Source organism: Mus caroli, unplaced genomic scaffold (genome assembly GCF_978045245.1).
Source record: "Mus caroli unplaced genomic scaffold, Mus_caroli_1 scaffold_6, whole genome shotgun sequence".
Lineage (NCBI taxonomy): Eukaryota > Metazoa > Chordata > Mammalia > Rodentia > Muridae > Mus > Mus caroli.
Window position 1 is genome coordinate 74,695,150 of NW_028227261.1, and position 21,622 is coordinate 74,716,771.

Sequence of the window (21,622 nt, forward strand, 5' to 3'; positions counted from 1 at the left end):
GAGAGGAAAGCTTGGTAAGGTTGAGCTAAGGTTGAAACCCCAAGGACCCTGAAGGGGTGGTAAGAGCTTCATCTGCTCCCGACTCCAGGCCCCTGTCAGGTAGCCCCAGCCCCTCAAGGGCCTATCCAGAAAGAATAAAGGTGTGTGAGAATTACTCCGTAGTCTGAGAACATCTGTCACAAGAGCCTTAACACTGCCTAGGAAGAGAATGCTCTCCCAAAGGTTTTGCCAGCAGAAGCTCCCCTGCGCTCTGTTCACTAACACCCACCCACCCCCTCTTGCTCCTGCTCCTGCTGGCTCAGCCCAGCTAGGCTCAGCTCAGTGCAGCCAGTGCAGTATCTCAGCAACAGTGGATGGCAGGGCAGCAGCTGCAGCAGAGGAGATGGAAGCACTGTTCATTCCTTTCCTACTTTGCTTGAACCTTCCTGCTTGGCCTGGCCAGAGGTCACCTAATAACCTCCGTTGCACAGACGGACAGACTGAAGAGATGGTTCAGTGGGTAAAGGGCACACCTCACAAGCCTGATGAACTGAGTTCAGACCATAGGACCCTCAAGCTGTGGAAAGAGAAAATTGATTCATATATGTTGTTGTCTGACGTCTGCTCATATGTGTGGCATGTGCATACCTGTCCATATTTTTTAAAAAAGTAAATGTTAAGAAATGAAAAAAAAACTTGCATAGTAAAGAAAACAATGAACTGCAAAGACAGATTGAGAGATAATATTTATAAATCACGTATTTGATGGATTAATATGTAAAATATAAGAATGGCATAGAGCTCAATGGTGGAACTCTCATGATCCCAATTAAAATGGACAAGAATTTGAGTGTACACGTTTGTAAAATATGAAAAGCTAACAGTCTGTGAAACTGCTCAGTATCACTGATGTCAGAGGAATGCTGAAGAGACATCAGTTCACATCTGCTAAGCTGCTCTTTGAAACCAAAAGATAACATGTGTTGGTGAGGGTGCAGATAAAAGAGGCACCTCACTAGCCAGGAGCCTGATTTCTCGGAATGCTGAGAATCTCAAAGAGCTGTTTGAACACTCAGACTTGCTGTAGCATTATTCATAAAGGCAGAGGCATGGAAACAATACAAATGCCCAATGACAAATGATTAGATAAAAATGTACATGGACACAATGAGATATTTAGCTTTTACAAAGGAAGGAAGCCATGTTGTTTGTTACATAAATGGATTTGAATCATACCAAGTGAGCTAATTTAGATTCAGAAAGAAAAGTTGACTTCATGCAAAACATGATGAACTAACCAGTACCCCGGAGCTCTTGACTCTAGCTGCATATGTATCAAAAGATGGCCTAGTCGGCCATCACTGGAAAGAGAGGCCCATTGGACACGCAAACTTTATATGCCCCAGTACAGGGGAACACCAGGGCCAAAAAGTGGGAATGGGTGGGTAAGGAAGTGGTGGGGGGAGGGTATGGGGGACTTTTGGGATAGCATTGGAAATGTAATTGAGGAAAATACATAATAAAAAAATCTTTAAAAAAATAAAATAAAAGAGCTCAATTCAGAGAGACTAGGCATTGAACAGAGATCACTGGGGAGTGGGGGAGGGGGAGAAAATATGGAAGTTCTTAAATTTCTTGCAAGATGAATAAATTCTAGGGATTGAGCATAGGGCATAGTGCTTGAGAGTAGTGACTACACTTCATACTTTAAAAAAGTCTGCTAAGAGGGAAAAGCTAAATGAAGAGGGAACAAGGAACTGTTGGGCCATAGTGGACTGATAAACATATGAATATTTATGTACATTTTGTGTGTGTGTGTGTGTGTGTGTATGTATGTGTGTGCTTGTGCTTAGTTGTGAACTATGTGAGGGCAGGTAGGCACATTACAAAACTTGTTTATCCTTATAGTCTACACCAAGGTTTCTAAAGATGGTCACCACCAGCCTTTTGCCTGTGTCCTGCAAATCACAAAATGTTAGTGACATCCACAAGCCTCTGCCTTCTTGATGGCAGGAACACTTGGAGTAGCCAAAAGTATCTCTAAACCTTGCCAAAAGTCTCCTGGGGTGAAATTGCCCTTCAGTGGAGAGTCAGCCTTAAATGTTGGGTTTAGTGTTTAGGATACAAGAGTTAAGAATTAATGACAGTATTAACAAACTTATTAATTAACTAGATGTGAGAATTGAGTAAGATGAGAGAACTGAAGGATGCCTCCATGTTTCTCTCTTTGGATAGTAATTATATCTTTTATAATAAAAATGAAGTAGTACATTATAATTTTTAAATGTTTTTCTTCAAATATGGACTTAAAGTTGAATTAATACTCTAGACGGAACTTATGCATAGCAGATTTCTCTTTCTCTGTACTAATTCTTAACAACTATCACGTGCCCCCTTTGTGAATTATGTATCACTTTTCTCTTTTTTTAAATCACACTAATGGCTTATATTTAACTCAGAGAACACTAAAACCCTCTGACTATTTGTAAAGAAGCTAATTAGCTCTTATGTTCTACTCTGTAATTTCCACTTATGTTTTAAACTCATATTTTACATATTTTTATTATTATATTTTCTTATGAAGGTGTGTTTGCGTTTTTGCCAATATTTTAAAATTTTATAAATATTTGCATATTTCATATTAGGTCTCTGCCCAATTTGATCCTACATTTTTTGGTTGCTTGGTTGATAACACTTTTGTTCTCAACACAGTAAAGGGTGAAAAAAAACATAACATAATTGAATATTCATTAAAGTGCTGTCATGCCTATCTGAGCTCAGAACAAATAAAACCAAATCATGGAATAGTTATGTTAATGGTCTCAAATTTCCCCCTTGCCTCCAATTTTAAAAATTAAAGTGAGCAAAACGATATCACTATTTCTGAAATATGCTTCTGAGAATAAAGACAGGACATATAACAAGTGTGAGCTGTACACATTTAACCCTTCTTCCCCGCCCCCACCCCCCACCTCCCAGACTAGGTTATCACTATGTATCCAGGCTGGTTTTACAGGCATGCACGGTTCCTGGCTGCTCAGCCTCCTACTTTTGTGTTTGTTTCTATGTGCTCTGCTTAGAGACTAGCTGAGATCAGCCGTGGCACTGGCATGAAATGAACCAGGACCACGGGAAGGGATGGGTTTTAGATGGTGCAGAATGTGCTTACTAATGAGTGTGTAATGACTTCCCTCTGCTTTGGGCTCTGTAAGAGAACACAGAGAGTGATAAGCATGCCAGTGCTTTAAGACACCAGATGAATATTATTTGTCATGAATAATTGAACACATTACTTGATGAATAAGGGCCATCTGATCAAGATAAGTCATAAGATCTCCTCATGGAGCTGCACAATTAAAAAAAAAAAGCATGCAAGGAAAACAAAGGAGCAAATTGACTACATTTGTGAGATAATGAGTGTAGTTCTCCCATAGTGAGATTATTTATAATCCGTGTCTGTGTTATGGGCAATACGTCTCTCTCCCATGGACTATTGCATATCCACTCTTCTGGCCTCCCCTCTAGTTATCTCTCAGCAACATTATTTACAGATTTTACTGCTGCTCTCATTTTCATAGCTGCATCTCACATCTGACCATCCCACCACTGACTGGCCTCGCTGCTTTACATTGTGTAGAGAATCCTGTACTTTCAAAATGTCCAGGATTGCACATAGGACACTTGGTAATTTCATTCCTGATCGACCTTTCTACTCCTTTCCATCAAAGCTACACTGTAGCCATATTGACCTACTTTATATTTTTGGATGTCCTGTGCTCTTTCGAGATTCTGTGCTTTTGCTCACACTGTCATTCTGAAAATAATGCCCCTCTCTGCTGTTATATTTGATAAATTCAATGGCTTTCCTTGAAGCCAAAGTCAAATCTGACCTTCTAAATTTCCCAATCTTAACTCTCTCCAAAAATTCACAGTACCTTGAACAATGGCTCAGATTTATTATGTGAATAATGAATGTATCCAAATGAGTAAATATTGAATATGCAGAGTATGTAGTGGGGGTGTTAAGTTTCATTAATACTTTATCTAAAAACTTAGGTAGAGGACTCTGTAGAGGAATTTTAATCCATCTATATGGCTGCTTTGGCAAGGAATCACACCTCCTACCTCCTGAGGTTGCCTGTTTCAATTTTTTTTTTTTTTTTTTTTTTTTTTTGCTGGACCTCAGGGCTTCAGTACTTTTCCCTCACCCAATACCAGATCAGGTGTAAGACAACATCTAACTCTGTTGTACCAGATGACCTGAAACTCTCTATCTAGACCAGTGTGGTCTAAAATTCATGGAAATACACCTGCCTCTGCCTCCCCTAGTCCTCAATCAGAGATGATGCACCTAACCCTCAAGAGACTGAAGGCCTCAGGGAGTTTAGAGTTCAGGTGTGGTGGGGACTGGGGGTGGGGACATCCTCATGGAGACAGGGGGTGGGGAGGAAGTATGGGATGGGGAACAGTCAGTGGGTGGATGGGGTGGGGGAATAAAATCTGGAGTATAAAAAATAGATAAATAAATAAAAGAAGGAACAAAGAAATAATTTTTGAAAACCTGGAACCAATGAAAGAAGATTTTATTATATTTATTTTGAAATACACAGAAGGCTGATAAGTGGTGTAACAATGCTGTTGAAATGAAATACAACATTTGATAAGATGCACAGAACATTGTGTCCTCTGACTGATAATCTTCTAAGATACGAGAATTAGAGGTGAACTGTGGCCCAGGCAGTTTTATGTCCAGAGAACTGAGCTAGGGAATACATTGGCAAATATGCAGGAGCAGATGTGTTCCAGCAAGTGAAGCTTTCGTCTTTACCAAGTGTGGCAAGGACTATGACTTTGTGGTGATCTTGCACCTGAGGCCAAATAATACGCTGAAAGCAAAATGAGAGCAGTTTCAGAAAGATAATCAGGATTCTATTTGTTTATAATGTCATGTGATTTGTTGTAACCAATCAACATGGCTGCTTTTATAACTTTTGATTACCAACAATAACAATGCATTCACATGTTAACGCCATAAGAATGACCACTCATATATTTGAAATAGAGATTTTACATCAAACTTATTTTTCCTCTGTAAACAAAGCATTGCTTTTTCACAGCATACAGGCCATCTTTAGAATACCACCAAGTTCATCCCATTATCCTCTCAGATATCAAGCAACTGGTACAATTTGCCATCTTCAATAGAACTAATTATTAAAACCCATTGAAAGGAGTCTAAATTGTTATCAGTGGAGAGCAATGCTTTAGTCCCAAACCACATCTATCTTGGGAAGAAAAGAAGGAAGCAAAAGGAAATATGGTTGACAGCTGTGTTTCAATCAGGTTGCTTCCCAACCTGCTGCGTGAGGGGACAGGCAGGTGGGTATCAGACCATGGATTGGTTAGGATTCGGGAGTTCCTCATACTCCTCAGCATAGCGTTGATAGTGATCAGTGAGGAGAGGCTGGTTGGCTTCATTCTTGGTGCTTCTAGAACGGAGCAGACAAGAAGCACCCCCGAAAATGGCAGCTACAAGTAACAGCGCAGCTACTACAGCAATGGTAATGATTTCAGATACAGTAAACTCCTGACCTATTTGAAAAATAAGATGAGAATAATATAAATATTTAAAATAATTATCACCCAAAATGGTCTGCTTAGGCACTGTTCAAGGTACTGTAGGAGAGATCCTCATGTTTAAGTTTCGTTGGCCGTATTACCTGAGCCTAGCACCTCCCATCTTGAAAGTACTCTTTATTTCCTTCTGTGAGTGAGCCACATTGATGAGATCAACGTTATTGCCATTCTAAAGGTAAAGACATGATAGGTCAAAGAATTGAGACCCTGCCCAGGGTTACTGGGCTGTTGAAAGAATTTCTAGTTTTAGAGCTCAGCCTTTTCAAGTCCAATATTCTGTGATCCTTCACTAGGTTCTGTTTGTTGAGGAAAATTTAGAGTTGAAAGTCTTGAATTTTAAAATCCCAGAAAAGAAGCTTTGAATATTTCAATTACCTGTTCCTTTATAGGTGTCTAAGTTTAAAACTCATCATGTCCTTTACTTGAAACATAACCTTTTCAGTGTTAGAACTGATTTCTAATGTTTTAGTTTTCTTTCATTTATTTATTTGCAAAATGAGAAATAAAATACTTGTCTCCAAAGACTGTGACGATCAAGTAAGATAGAGTACCATACAATGATTTCAGTACTGGGTCAAAGTGAGTACTCCTTAAGTGACAACTTTTCAGATTTTTTTTTTTTATTCCCAAGTAAGAACTCATGGGAGAGCTTCATATCGAATAGAACACACTAAACTCAGGACTGTGTGGGACTTCACTTTCAAGATGACAAATTTGACTTTGGAGAACACCACAGTAAAAATACACTGACAAAACCGACCTGGCCATTGAACTTCATAAGCATATCCCAGGTTGTCTGGAGCAGTAACAAACATTTCTGTGTTGGTAACTGGAGGCCAAAATGGCACCATGTTGTATTGCCTGTTATGTCCAATAGGAGCGTTTTCCAATGGGAAGGTAGAAATATCTAAAATATTCCAAAGGCAGCATGTTAGCAGACAGGAAATTGACATCAAAGTAGTTGCTATGTTCTGAAGGTAGTTAATGGGCAAGAAACACATAGAAAGTGTTTTTACAGTTTACATCAAGGATAGTCTCAAGACAAGTGTCTCTGCAGAACAGGGAGAACATGGTTCCAGCACATGTCTTAATAGAACGTGAGTTTTACTTCGGTATAAGATTCTCAGCTCTTCAGTTTTAAAACTACACAAGTTAAAGTAATCCACAATACATGTTTTTCAGTCAATAAAGAGCCGGATCTGCCCTTTCTCTATTATGGTCTGTAATTCAAACTTGGCAGATGGTTGTCCTTGACCTCAGTTGTATCTGTTTAATATTTCTATTTTCTTCAATTTACTTTGACAGAAGTAAGTATTAAAATTTGAATCTGATCTCTAGAACACTGTTCCCTGTTGTCTTCTTTCCTTCTATCTAAATCAGCCATTTAAACCGAAGGCATTTATATTTTAGTGTTTTCTTTTTTGTGTGATTAAGGATGAAAGTAAGAATAGGTTCTCTGTGTCAAAAGCGAGCCATGTTTTTCTTGTTAATCTGTATTTGTATGAGTGCTATTAAACACCAAACAGAATACCCCCAAACCACAGGTGGATCTGTGTTTCGGAGGGGCACTAACTGCTTCTTTGTGGACATCTGGCACATGAGAGGACAGCAAGGGTGAAGGGTGTCCTTTTGTAGGAGACTTGGTATCTGTGGAGTCATGAAAGGATGGTTCAGCATTTCCTTTGAGAAAAAGTCAGGTACCAAAATGGCAATGGCTTTCATATATCTCTGTCTTTTCAGTTTTACCATGTACTACAAGAAGTAAAATACTGATGTAAGTATACTGAGTACCTGCTGGTGCTAGGTATTGGTCCACTGACCAAAGAAGCCACCTTCCAGTCCTCAAAGTCTCACATCCTATTGTAGTACTAGTAGCCTATGAAAGTTCTATGTTGAGGCTTATAATTCAATTAAAATTGTAAACTCACATTCCACCTGTCTATTGAATTCTGACTTGATCACTCTTGATTCAGTTTGCTTCTGCTATGGGATAAAGTTCACCAAAATGGGCAGAGGAGTCATAGCAAAAACAGCATTCACAATTGGATCACAAGTAATTTCTCTTTGCAAGATCCTTCTAAAGACCCCCATTTCTCCAAGGCTGTAATGCAGTGAGCTTGAGTATCTTCTCATTGTTTTGCTGAGCCCACTTCCTCTCACCTCCTCTTCCCAGGGGCCCTCTGCTCCAGCTGTATCAGCTCCTTCAAATCCCTTTGTTTTAGGATGATCTTCCATCTTTCTACACTTCATTCCCAATCTTAGTTCTGATTTTATTTACCTACAACAACTATCCACTTTCTCCTATACTGTATTTTCTTATAGTCATCTGTCACATAGGTAGGAAAATTCTAGGAGGACAGCACTTCTGAGTTCTGGATGCTACTTCTGGTGCTTAGAATGTCGTCCAGCAAACATTAAGGGCTCACCCAATGTTCAGGAAAGGCTTTATCATTGCTCCATTTCCTTTCTAGCTCAAGAAGAAGCAATCATTTTGGAAATGTACAAACTGCTTTTTCTGAAAAAATAAATGCATGGAGTTCTGGAGCACTACGTTTGAAAGAATACATAATTCTAAAGTACTGGAAGAAGGATAATGAATTGTATGTTACTCAGATTTATAACAGTAGTGGTGAGAGGCAGAAACAGGCAGATCTTTGTGAGCTTGAGGCCATCTGGTCTTACATAGCTAGTTCTTTTGTTGTTATGTATGTAAATACACATGAAATTTGAGACAGGATACCAATTGTATATACCAATTTATAAAACATTGACAGCTAAGGAAGAATTTATATGTAAACTTCTTGTCTGATTTTTCTTTTTTTGAGTCAGTACTCAAAAAAAGAATTGTAGCATGGGCTGGCCTTGAACTCTAAGTCCTCTACCTCAAATTTCTGATTATCAAAATTATAAACACTACCATATATGGCAAATACTTGTTTCTTAAGCAGCTTCTGACAGAATAATATATTTTGACCAACATGTAGATTAATAGTCTGGGACAGGTTGCAATAGAGGTTTCTGTCACACACAAAGTAGTGTGAATGCCCTCATTGGAAAGATATAGCAACAGAGAGCTAACCTTCAGCATTGTGTGTGCATGATAAAGGTATGGCAGATAACATGCAGAACATTTTCAAAGTATGAAATTTTATGTTGTTTAAACCAGTGAAAGTCCTTCCATGATTTGGAAAAGCATCACACTTCTCTTAGCTGAGTAAGAGTGCAGTAAATTAGGTCTCTAAAATAACACTTTAAAGAAAGCATTGAAATGAACTCAAAAGAGATTTCCTATGGTGGGACATAAAGACAGTTAACTTTTCAAGTAGAGCAAATCTTCCATTTCTGTGAGGCCGTAAAGTGATATAGCACAGAACTGCAGATTATGGTTATGGCATGTCTAGTCTTTTGTGAAACCCCAGAAAAGATCTGCAACATCCTTCCATTTATTCTAAGAAGCAACGAGAAGGTCTGTTGGAAAATATAAAAACGTGAGACACATCATAGTCATTTTTTTAATGACAAAAATGCCTCTAGTGTCTTCTTATTGGTTACTGTAGTGAAAGACTTCTACACTTTTCAAGGTGGTTTTAAGTATTTGGCAAGGGCTGGATATGAGAACTACTGCATCTTTATTTTGGAGCATATTTTATAGGTGTCAAGGGCTAGCTTGAATTGATAACCACACCTTCAAGGTAAGCTCTTTGCAAAGCCTGCAGAAAACATAAGAAAACATCTCACCGGCGTTATACCTCCTTAGCCATTCGTCAAAGACCGCATCAGTGAAAGTATGCAGGAGGACAAAAATAGGATCATTGGGAGACAAATGGGTTTGTCCTCCTGTTCCATTCAGGAAGAGGTGGGCCAGGTTGTGAAGGCTTCGAACAGCAGGGTCATATTTTCCTGTGGGAGCACTGTAACCTACATTTGAAAGTAAGGATGAAAATCGTATACAACACTGATAGTCAGCAGCAGTAATTAAATTAGTAAAAAGGTTGTCAAAGTTTTCCAGGCTAAATATCACCTCATTATACCAGTGTTGCCTCTCTAGAGCAATGGCTGGTGACATTTGCTTGCTATACTCAGAACTAGGTTAGTTCTGAGCTGGTAGCATGGCATTCCAAATGTAGTTTTTAGGTTAACAAAACAACCTGCAAAGGATAATAGAATGCATAAATGCTGAATTTTGACAAGGCACAGCTTGTTCTGCATGGAAACAGAGACAGTGGAAATCCTCCAGTTACTGCTGTGACCACTGGGAGCTGTCACTCTCCTGGACACTTTCCCACCTTTCTCCTTTTCAATGACTGCCAGCATATTTATTTTTAGAGAATTAATTTTGTGGGAATGCTAATGTGTCACTATTTGCCTACTTTTTCTATACGGTTTTAAACATCTGGGAAGATTACTTTCAAAGTATTAGGGAATTTTCATAGTACCTCTACGTGTTTAGGCTGGTAAGGATAAATGCCAAGTAGGTCAGAAGGCAGAGGGTTTGTGATTAGCGATTAAGTTAAATGTGTCTGATTGGGTTGAACTGTCATGTATATATATATATTCACTAACTCATTTTAATACATTTAATCCACATTTTTTTACTCAGAAAACATAGTATATTGTTCTAAAAATGACCACTTTAGCTTTGTAGATATCATTTTGATTACCTATATGAAGTAAACATCGAGCCAACTTTTGTCAGTGAGTTAATACCATTTAAATAAACATAAGGAGTGTATACAATTTTGATTAAAGGGCACAGTATTAAAAGTAGTAATTGGATTTATGTCTCACATGTTTCAGATCATAGGAGAGGAAGGGGGTTGGTGCAGGAACTCAAGGGAAATTTCAACAGTGACAAACTTCAAATTAAGTAAGACATAATTATATCCCGTAAGAAAATTGAATATATATATCAATTGGCTATCTTAGAAAAGTCATTGCACCTATTTGAATTGTGCAGTTTTTTAACTTCAAATTAATTGTTATGAAATGAGGAAAATCAAGTTAAGCCTCAGTAGACCTTTATTTAAACTTTTATAGACCTTAAAATGTGATACAATGTAACTTAAATAAAACTTCCCAACAAACAAGACTGTACAGACTGTCAAGTAATTGGGACTGAAAGAACTGTTAATCTTATTTTGTAAAGAAACACTTTACAATTGAAGTCGCCTGTTAATGTAGTGGCACAGCTTTATTACACTCGTTGACTTGATAATGGCCAGGTACCAAAGTTAAAGAGGCTCTAGATATTTAAGAGGTTTAAGTCGGCAACTCCCCATGGCTTTTCTCTCATCGCCAAATGGAGTCTGATACTCTCTTTATTTTTGAACCAGAAATATCAACTAAATCAAAATCAACAGCCAGTTCATATGAACCCATGTGATCAGAATGGTTTTCAAAGTCTTTTCAAAGCCATCTAATTTGGGGCACTTCAACTTGCTCTTCCAATTGGATTAATTCAAAACACCACTTTAGTTTACTTGCCTTCCACTGTATTTCGAAAACTGTCTGTAGAATTGGAATAAAAAGGAGGTGTGTCAAATACACGGACCTCCAAGCACTGAGTGACGTCCTGTGGTGCAGGAAGACGCTGCACTGCTGGTCTCCCTACATTTCCAGCTGGGTTTCTCCTGATTGGTCCACCCTCAGTGCCTAGGGAGGAAAGGAATGTACTTAGTTAAAGAATATCTACAGGTCTGAGCAATGCTCTCTTTATATAGCAAAACCACCGAAAAAGACATCCTTATGGAAGAAATATGAAAAGACATGTTTACTGTGAAACACATCTAAATTATGTTATCCTATTACTGTGAATTGAGACAAACTGATATATAAAAAACATAGGAAGGAAAATATAATCATGCTGAAAGACGTGGATCTCAGTACTGCTAAGTTGCAACAAGTTTTATTACAAGAATGTAAGTACTTAATTTTGTTATAAATAACTAAATAACTAAATAAAAACTGAAAATATATATTACACACACACACATACACACACATACACACACACACACATCACTTAAATGCCATCTGTTATAAGTCTTTAGAGAAATAAGAAAAAAAAAAATCCGGGGCTGGTGAGATGGCTCAGTGGGTAAGAGCACCCGACTGCTCTTCCAAAGGTCCAGAGTTCAAATCCGAGCAACCATATGGTGGCTCACAACCATCCGCAACGAGATCTGGCGCCTTCTTCTGGAATGTCTGAAGACAGCTACAGTGTACTTACATATAATAAATAAATAAATCTTTAAAAAAAAAAGAAAAAGAAAAAAAATCTGCAAATCTTGTTGGATATTGTGCATATTTCAATCTACAAATATTTTCCCTTTTTAAAAATCAATTGTCATCATTAAACCATTTAAAAGGTGATATAGAATAGGTGATAAAGGTAAAGAAAGAAAGGAAGGGAGGTAGAGGCAGAGAGAAAGGAGAGACACAGAGACAGAGACACAGAGAGACAGAGAAGATAAAGAGTAGATTAACAGGGAACTCTGAACAACTGAATGATTGGGAAGAATTTACATAGGTAAAGTCAGATAGACATTGCAAGACTAGTCAGGAAGAGAAGTAGCAAAGACCCAGAAGAATCCTTCTGTTTGTCTCATGAGAACATGAACCCTCTCACCATCCCTGGCACAGTGCCTTGTGTTTTCTTGGTGACAAGGAACTGAATCATACTTTCTTGTGGCTGTAAAAAGGGATCTTTTGAGGGAAAGAGCTTGCAAGTTGCAGAGCAGACTGTCAGGAGGATGAGAAGCTAGGCCAGAGCCATATTGTGAAGAAATACCAAGCTCTGAAGGTTATATTTATTTCAACTGGAAGTGGAGGAAAACTGGAGCCTATGTAAATGCGACAAGGAAAGAATGGTTCAGAGAAAATTTCATGAGTATTCCATGGTGATTGATAGACTCATAAGTGCCTTACAGGGACGAGGCAAGTAATCTATTGACTTGTGAGGGACAGCACTGCAACTTCATCTTGTTTTCCTATTCATTTACAAATGTCTTCTATTGAGTTCTTAGCACAGTTCTGCCTGGCTGCTACATTAACTAACAACCATTAAATATCACAGCAGTAAAACTTAGACCTGTTTTAGGATTGCAGTGTCCATGTGCATTTAGGGGTTATAGACTATGTTAAAAAAACCTTGAGGCATCACTAAACCTGACTTTAAGATGGTATTTTGGGGATTGCTGTTTGGGGAATTGTCATCCGTAAGTCCAATGAAGGAAAAATACTGTCTATTTTGGTTGCAAGCAACTGCACCCTAGTTAATATTCATGGAGTTTCATGGTTGAGAGTTTGGCTAGCACAAGATACCAACTGAGTCATTTTAGTTTTTTTCCAGTGATTTTGAATATAAGTTTGCCTATGGACAACCTCTGTCAACTCAACCATTAGTGTCCTATGACTTGTAGGCCTATGAAATTTCCATATCAGAATGAATGAGAAGTTCAGAATGTCCAAGAGAAAAATAGGTTCAAAAAATGCTGGAAAGGATAAACCAGTGCTTTTCATCTGATGAACTGTAGATGCATGAGGGAGGAAAGAATGACAAGTGTCACTAACTCACTCTTCTCACCCACTAAATTCAGTAAAACAAGTAAAACAATGGACATATGCGATCACCAAAGAAAGGTTAATCCAAGGACATGCATGCACCACTCTCTTGAAGAAGATGTCAATGACAGTGTAGAAATGAATAACATCTTCTCAGTCACAAATAGAGAAAAGAAATAGTTGAACAAGACACAGTAGGCATCTTGTGTCTCTATGAGACACATGATGTGACCGATACGGGCTGTTTTTCTTTATTCTTTACTATTTTTGAGTTTTGAAATTAAGTGTGTGTGTGTGTGTGCACATATACAGGTGAGAAGACAACCATGTGGTTCTTAGGGATTGAATTCAAGTTGTCAGTCTTGACAACATGAGCTTCTTCTTGAGACATCTCTGCAGCTCTCTTTACCATGCTCAATAAATATGATGTTTGATTTTTACATCCTGGATTGTCACAATAGGCAATCACAATACTTGTTTAACTCAGAATAAGTACTCTTCAACTTCTTATGATATTGTGAATCTTGTTAAATTGAATGATAGGAAAAGCTATGGCAAAATGAAATATTTCCACTTCTATGCTTTTCTCTTATGCTATATTTCACTTGCTCTTCTAAATTATTTGTGCTAAGCTGGAAAGATAGCTAATAAAAGTAAAAGACTTGAGACCTGACTTTGACTGAAGAGTCCACAGAAAAGAAAAGGAAATAATTTAGGGCCCTCTAGCAATATCAGCATTGAGCAGGTCGTGACAGGGGTGGACATGAGCTATTGATGGGTAATAAACATTGCCCTCCATCCCTCAAAGTTAAGTGGATTCTGGGGCCTGGTGTTTATCCTAGCCCTTGAGAGAAAGTAAGTAGTCTGGCAGTTGGATCTCCATGAGTCAGAATCTAGCCTGGACTACATAGTGGGCAACAGGCCAGCCAGTGAGACACTGGCTCAAAAATAGAAAGGTAGGAAAAGCCAAAAGGATGACAGCTGAGAGTGTTCTATGGATTACATACATATGAACACATGAGTGTGCATGTGGGTGCATTTGCACATGCATGTATAACATACACACACACACACACACACACACACACACACACACACACACACACACACACAGAGTATCAGTATGGTTACAAACTGTCTAAAATACTCCAGCCCTAAATATAGCAGTCTGGTTTGAAAGATGAATGTGTTAGTGAGGATATGCTGACCTTCAATTTCATCCCTCTGTCACAAGGTGGAACCAATTGCTCAGGTGTTAGACTTCTAAAGGAAACGTTCATGTATTATCACATTTTTAAAAGATATTAAAATATAGCTAAATGCTATCCTAACGGGGAAAATATACTTAGTTCCTTTGATTTATTAATAACTATTCTCTCTTTAAGCTTCTACAGCAATACAAAAGTTGATGCATAAAATACAAGCAGAGTGATGTATCACAAATGCAATATTAAAGCACAACTCTAATTTTCATATGGAAATCCAAGTATTTAAAATATCTGGAAATGCTTGAAGAAGAAAAAGAAGAAACAGTAGAGAGCCCCAGCAATGAAAATCCGGTTAGTAGCACAGGGAGGGTAACTATGATTCATGGAAGAAAATAAAAAGCACATAAGCAGGCTGGTACAGAGCAGACATAGTCCATGGCAGAGGCACAATAGGCAGACACGTGGGCACTTTCTGTAGGAGAGTTGAGAATAGTGAGTCTGCCTGTATTGCTGGTGCTACATCTTCCTATTCCTATACCTGTGAAAGGTATCCGTTTTGGATTTTAGTTCTCTGGCTGAATATACACTTTTCCTTCTCTGCTTCTCTCCCTCTTGTTCTGCTCCCAGAAGATTCCTGACCAATTTTTTGCACAGTTTAGATGTTCTTGGAAGACATTTTCAGTTAAATTCCATCCCAAGACACATGACTGCTAAGCAGTTCTGGCTGTATTAAGAAGATTAATCTACACTAGGTTTTTTGAAAACGAAGTTAGAAACGTACTGGTGGAATTGCTGAAGAAAATCAATAAAATACACAAGTACTTTGTGTTTCCCAAGAGCACCCTTTAGACTGCTTTTGTCTCCTGGGTGCTTAACGTGCAACTGCACTGATTCTCTGAAGAGAGATAGCAGATTTCATTCCGAAGAGGGACCTTACAGGCAACACAGTCACTTATAGAATAAAGAATTGTGAATAGTAGCTGTCATTTGGGTCTTACTGTTACAAAGTGTTCCCAGGGTATCGTACTCTTCCAAGGATTCACAGACCACTCTCCACTGAGAAAAGACAGAGTTGGGGCTTATAAGAGTAGAATCGAAGTTGCTTCTGGATCCCATCAAGTCATCGGTGCAGACATCGCAGACGTTTTTCCCAGTTGCAAAATTCCAGTAAGGAAGGGAGAAAGAAGGCTCCTGCAGCATCTCCTAGATCATAGAAATCCATTAGTGGTCTCTGTTTCTGCTAACATCTTGTGTCCTGGCTTGCTTAGCCCTGGTGTCCTTTTCCTTTAGCTCTCTACCTGCTAAGGAGTCAGTGAGTGTGCCAATAATGTTTGAGACCCAAAACTTATTGAACAAAGTTTGGAATTTAGTTGTAGGAGTCAAATGGGCAGTAGAAACAATGAAACTCACTTCATGAAGAAATTTCTCCAAAAATATATAGAGGAAAACATAGTTTTAATTATTGCAGATAATTGTATTTCTGTTGGTTATATCACAATCCTTGAGTTTTATTTTTTAATCCTTGATTTTTCTACATCTTCCACTTTCTTATTTTTAATTGAAACACCATGAAATCTTAGCAGTTTATGACTTCAATTTTGAAATGATTTGTGTAACGATAATTTTTGTTTAGAATGTGGTCTGGATGACTGCATGTACTTAGATTCTGGTTTGCTGACAGACTGCCTGTTTTGTCTCACATGGACTTATTTGCAAAGTACTAAGGGAGTTTTGTTTAGAGATCTACACTGCAATGCTGAACTAGGAAGACAGGCAACTGCCTGAAGCTAGCAGTCAAAATGCTAAGCAGAAGTGGAATGAATTCTGTGCCTATTGTTCTTAAGACCAATGACCTAGTTTCCACTTTGAAACCATCTCACATGTTATTGAAAATTCATGAGACCAAGGACACATGCTTATATTATTAGATTCCTTAAAACACTGCTTCTCTCATTTGCTTTTCTTTTAGCCCTTGGGGAGTTACTTCCGGAGAGGGAGTTTTAGTGTGAAGCTCCTCTTGCCTTCTGTGTCTTTCAAGCACCTGGCGATTTCTGCTCTTTAATTGCAGCTCCCTTCTGGCAAGCATCTTATCCTTGGGGGTTTTAGAAAGTCAGGAGCTGTTCAGGGTATCTCGAGGTATTGATCTCCAAGGGTTTATATAACACATAAAGAAAACTAGTATTGTGCCTCACAAAAGTTAGTGACAACGTCCAAGCTCATTATGAATCAAAAACAACCGTGGTTGGGCTGCTGGCATTTGGGCACACTCATATGGTGCTACATGTCACTTGTAGCCTGGAACAAGATGATGCCTTGTGCTCCCAGCTAAAAAAATGTAAGTCATTGAGGTGGAAGTTACACATGCAGAACTGCAGCTTTTAGACACTTCCCACCTGCCTTTTCATTTCCGTGAGCCATTGGGAAAGCGTCTATAGGGAATGAAGATCTACAGTCAGTTAGGGATGACAGATTCATCTTTTCACAATCTATTAAATGTCTTTCTTGTAATCAGAGCTTTAAAATATGATGCCAGGAGGACTAGAGGGGTTGTTCAATCACCTTCACAAACTTCTGTCAACTATCTGACTCTCTTGTAGTGCACCACTGTGTCTCGGCTACCCATTACTTTCCCTTGAATTGCTAGCGTAGCAGCATAGCACTCAGTACATTAATCAATAAGTCTGGAGAGGTGGGCTTTTGTGTGTGTGTGTACACGCGTGTGCATGTGCGTGTGTGTGTTAAGGTAATTTCAATGAATTTTAAGACTTTAACTTTAGGGTAGAGATTCATGACTGTTTTATATAAGAAACAAGCTTGATTTATAGAGTTAATAATTGAGATCCAATAATAAATACTCTTAGGTGGGCGTGGTGGTGCACACCTTTACTCCCAGCACTTGGGAGGCAGAGGCAGGCAGATCTCTGAGTTTGAGGCCTGCTTTGTCTACAGAGCAGTTTCCAAGGGCCACACAGAGAAATCATGTCTTGAAAAACCAAAACACACCAAATAAATAAATAAATACATAAATAAATAAATAAACCTGGGGATTAGACCTAGGGCCTTGTGCTCTATCATTGAGATAAGCTCACAACCCCTAAGCTGTTAACTTTTTGAATAACAATATTTTTCCTAAAAAGTAGTTTATTAGTGAAAAGGCAATAACTCGATACTTATGCTACCAGATACCTTAGTGTGTTTTGGGTACATCTGCTTAAAAACAAACCAACCAACCAACCAACCAACTAACTAACCAACCAACCAACCAACCAACCAACCAACCAACCAACCAACCAACCAGACAAAAAACTCTTGATGTTACTGTGCTTCAGTTGAGGTCTACTTTACATTTTCCTTCAAAAATCTAGTTTTTGATTGAAAATTCATGTCTAAAGATATGCCAATTTGAAGTCCTTTTAGAAAAAATGGCATATAAAATTATAAATAGGAATATATATGCATGTGTACACACACACACACACACACACACACACACATACATACAGTGAAATGATTACTACCTCCAAGAAATTGAACACACCCATTATTTCTTTACAGTTATGTGACTTTTGAGTGGGGTTTTCTGTAAGCTCTAAAATGGTAGGTAGTATAGAAAATATAGTTCAGTGAAAATGAAAGGATTTAGGCTCTAGAACCATTAGCTGTTTTGATGGTTACACATGGATGGAAGGGTACATGCAAGTATGTATGGTACATACATGTATGTACCATACATACTTGCATGTACCAGGGGGTGGCAACTGTTAACATTCCACAGAGGAAGAAGATCTGGAAAGTGAGGGTTTTTTTTGTTTTTTTTGTTTGTTTCATAAGTAATTTTGCTCAGTTATCAAACTATTAAAAAATTCCAAACCTTTAACTCTTGCATAAACAGGTCTCCATTTTTTTTCTCTCATCATTAACATTGCTTTCATTTCACTGTACAAAAGACCATGGCTAATAAATTATTGAATAATCAGTGTGGGAAGGATCTTATCTGAGAGTGTAGAGTACCCTGATAGCACTTCATCTTGTCATTCAGTACAATGTGAGTTACATGCAGGAACCTAAAAACCAAGAATCAGCGTACCTGCATGTCTCTCTCCAGCTGCAGCAGATGGTACCTGTGCCACGTGAGGAAAGCTGGTCCTTCGTGAGAGAAATCCACATCACCAAAGCTCTCCTGTCCTGTCCCTAGGAAGGTTTTTTTGACCGAATAATAGTGTGTCCAAACAAAGTAGTTGTAAACGGAAATGTTCTCAAATTGTGGTGTGTTGCCATCTGGTCCCAGTATGTCTTCTGACCTCCTTGTGGCAATGACAAATTGAGGGTGAGTTGTGCGCTTTGCCATATCCAAGGCCCTGACAAAGTGGCTCTTTTCTTCTGGACTTAAGTCCAGAAGATTCCTCCTGACTGTAAACATGAGAAGATTAAGACATGAAAATTAGCACAATCATATTACAACATGCTATGCCTCTAGTATCCATTAATGGCCACATGTGTACCTGTTCAGATCTTTTGTACATTATTTAGCTGGTTATCATTTCCAAGATGCTTGGTACCAGATATGTTTTGGAGTTTGCACATTTTGAAATATTTTCTTATATATTATATTTTAGGCATTGGGTCCAAAGCTAAATGTAAAATCCATTTGTTTCATATACACCTCATTACACACATAGCCTGAAGACAGTTTCAACCACAGTTTCATTGTTTTGTGCTTAAAACAAAGATTAACAGTGTGGCACTTTCCATTTGGAACACCATGTTGGGGTTCCAAAATTTCAGAGTTTGGATAATATTGAAATTTTGATTTCATAGCTGTCCAATCTGTATATTATTAAAAATACTCTTCATTAAATCTGTGTTTAGACTGATCTCTCTTCCTTCCCCTCTTTGTCTCAGCAATTTACTCTTGGATTTCTAAAATATTTCTTTAATAATACATGGAGATTTATCATTTATTGTCAAATAAAGCTTATCAAATTTATTTTTGTTTATTATTGGCATTTTTAAAGAAAATTCTACTTCTTTGCTTTTGTTTTTTCAATACATGGTTTCTCTGTGTAGCTCTGACTATCATGGAACTCACTCTGTAGATCAGACTGACCTCAAACTCAGAGATCCTCCTGCCTCTCTCTCCTGAGTGCTGGAATTAAAGGTGTGAATCACTATTACCAGTGGAATTTTCTACTTTATAAATATCATAAATCTTAAAAAAACAAGGCAAGCAAATACATCATAGTGGTTAAAACAGAGAATTTCTGTCTTTTGTCACATATTTTCAGGCTTATTTTTTCTTGTTATTTGATATTTGGATTAAAAAAAAACTCTTGCTTTACAAAGACATGTAGAGGAGGAATATACCCCCCCACACACTGTTCCCCCCTTCTGCCCCCCACCAAGTAGACGGGTGCTTGGATGATATTAAAGTCTCAAAAGGTAGTCTGGGAACCCTTGGTCAGTGTCTCACACATGGAAACCAAGCAAGTACTGTTGTTGTTACTGTATAATACTGCACGTACCTGCTCCTTCATCTAAAATGCATGAACTTCTTCAGTATGTGAGTCACCAGGGCTGCTTAGAGAGGTGAGAGTGTTTTCTTTAGAGCTAGCTAGATTTCAGTGGACATCCTTTCTTTGCTAAAGGTCCAGATCCATGAGTTTGACCTTTCTGAATCTAATGTACAAGGATTAGTACACAGACCTCTGGTCACAAAAGTCAGTCCTAACATATAGGAATTGCCTAAGTAGGACATGGCCTGTATGTGTAGGATCAGGTGTCCTCTATCACTCTGTACCTCATTATCTTGAGACAGGGTCTCTCACAGGTGTTCATCTCTTTTTTGACTAGACCCGTGATCTTCAAAGCTCCAGAAATTAACCTGTCTCCCACCTTTAGTACTGAGCATACAGTCACAAGTGGCCACACCCAGTTTCCTACTGGGTGCCGAGAAGCTTCCCCCCCCCCTCCCCTTGAGACAGGGTTTCTCTGTGTAGCACTGGCTGTCTTGGAACTCACTCTAACTAGGCTGCCCTCGAACTCAGAAATCCACCTGCCTCTGCCTCCCAAGTGCTGGGATTAAAGGCGTGTGCCACTACTGCCCAGCTCCTGAGAATGCTCTTACTATCCACAAAGCCATCTCTCCAGATTTATGGAAATAGAATTAGTTAAAAGGTGTAGGTTAAAATTGGGAAAAGTGGGCTGAGCTCTAGGATTTAAGGTGACTCCTGACCTATGTGATTCAGGATTCACACATAGCCTCAAGTCTAACTCAGTGAAACTGCCTTCCCCGCCTTTCTACTCACCTGTGAGGATTTTCTGGTTGCATGCAGCTCCTCTCCACCCAGGACGGCAAGTCCCACAGTTGTGTCCTGAGAAATTATCATTGCACTGACATGTTCTATTAAAGAACCTCAGAGGCCAGGCTTCTCGGTCATCTTTACCATCGTGGGGATAATGGCGGCTGTGGGGTCTGGAGTCTGCAATCACAGCCACACACCTGCCTCTTCCTGATGATGAGCCACAAGGGTCAGTCCCCGGTCCAGAGGAAGGGAGCAGGTCTGGACAACACACCCCACGTCTCAGAGCCTCAATATTGGCACACTCTCGTGGAAACTGAGCCCAGACCTGATAAAACAGCATCAGGGAAAGGGAGGTAGAGGCTAGGGGGAGGACTTTGTAAGATTTCATTCTTCTCGAAGCAAGAGTTCAGAACACAGGTCTCCTATGCTGTTCTTTGCATGGAGAAGACAGGGGTGCTCAGATGAAAATACAGCTGAAAAACAGAAAGGCAAAACAGAGTTGCAAAAGTTCTTTTGCACTCCGGAAATGAAATCTTTCATGTGAAACAACATTTATAAACAATAGTAAAAACAATTATTCACCTTTAAATATCTGCAGGCATAATATCTAGATCACAGAATCTACTCTTCTGATCGTTGAATTTTCTTATTTAAAATTCCTACCCATAAGAATACTATTCTCAGGCTGGGGAGAAGGCACAGTGGTAAGGAGCATAGAGTACTCTTGCAGAGGAACTGACTTCAGTGCCTTGCACCTACATCAGATCACTCCCAACTTGTAACTGAAGCCCTCCTCGGGGAATCAGTTCTACCCTTTCTGGGCACCTGCTCTCATGCACCCATATCCACGCGCATACACATACATAAAAAGATCACCCTAGTCCAAAAAGACTTTCCATAGATGTCATTTACCAAAAGCATCCACTAGCTGGT

The 21,622-nt window shown here is 38.8% G+C and overlaps 1 protein-coding gene across 1 annotated transcript; it reads right to left on the reverse strand.

Moving 5' to 3' along the window:
• Window positions 1-5,365: 5,365 nt before the first annotated feature.
• Window positions 5,366-21,117, reverse strand: Tyrp1 (tyrosinase related protein 1). Its single transcript, XM_021159228.2, has 7 exons — window positions 20,693-21,117; window positions 18,475-18,797; window positions 15,386-15,590; window positions 11,101-11,268; window positions 9,355-9,534; window positions 6,377-6,523; window positions 5,366-5,571 (listed from the first exon to the last, which is right to left on the reverse strand). The coding sequence occupies exons 1-7, from the start codon at window positions 21,075-21,077 to the stop codon at window positions 5,366-5,368; spliced, it is 1,614 nt and encodes a 537-aa protein (XP_021014887.1). The 5' UTR covers window positions 21,078-21,117.
• Between the last annotated feature and the right edge of the window lie 505 nt (window positions 21,118-21,622).

Bases quoted from the DNA above. Each gene is read 5' to 3' on its own strand.
- Tyrp1 (XM_021159228.2), bottom strand. From the start codon at position 21,077: ATGAAATCTTACAAAGTCCTCCCCCTAGCCTCTACCTCCCTTTCCCTG. The intron at 6,524-9,354 runs GTGAGATGTTTT...GGAATATTTTAG, and splicing joins GCTAAGGAGGTATAACGCCG to ATATTTCTACCTTCCCATTG. The intron at 5,572-6,376 runs GTCGGTTTTGTC...TTTTTCAAATAG, and splicing joins TTATGAAGTTCAATGGCCAG to GTCAGGAGTTTACTGTATCT.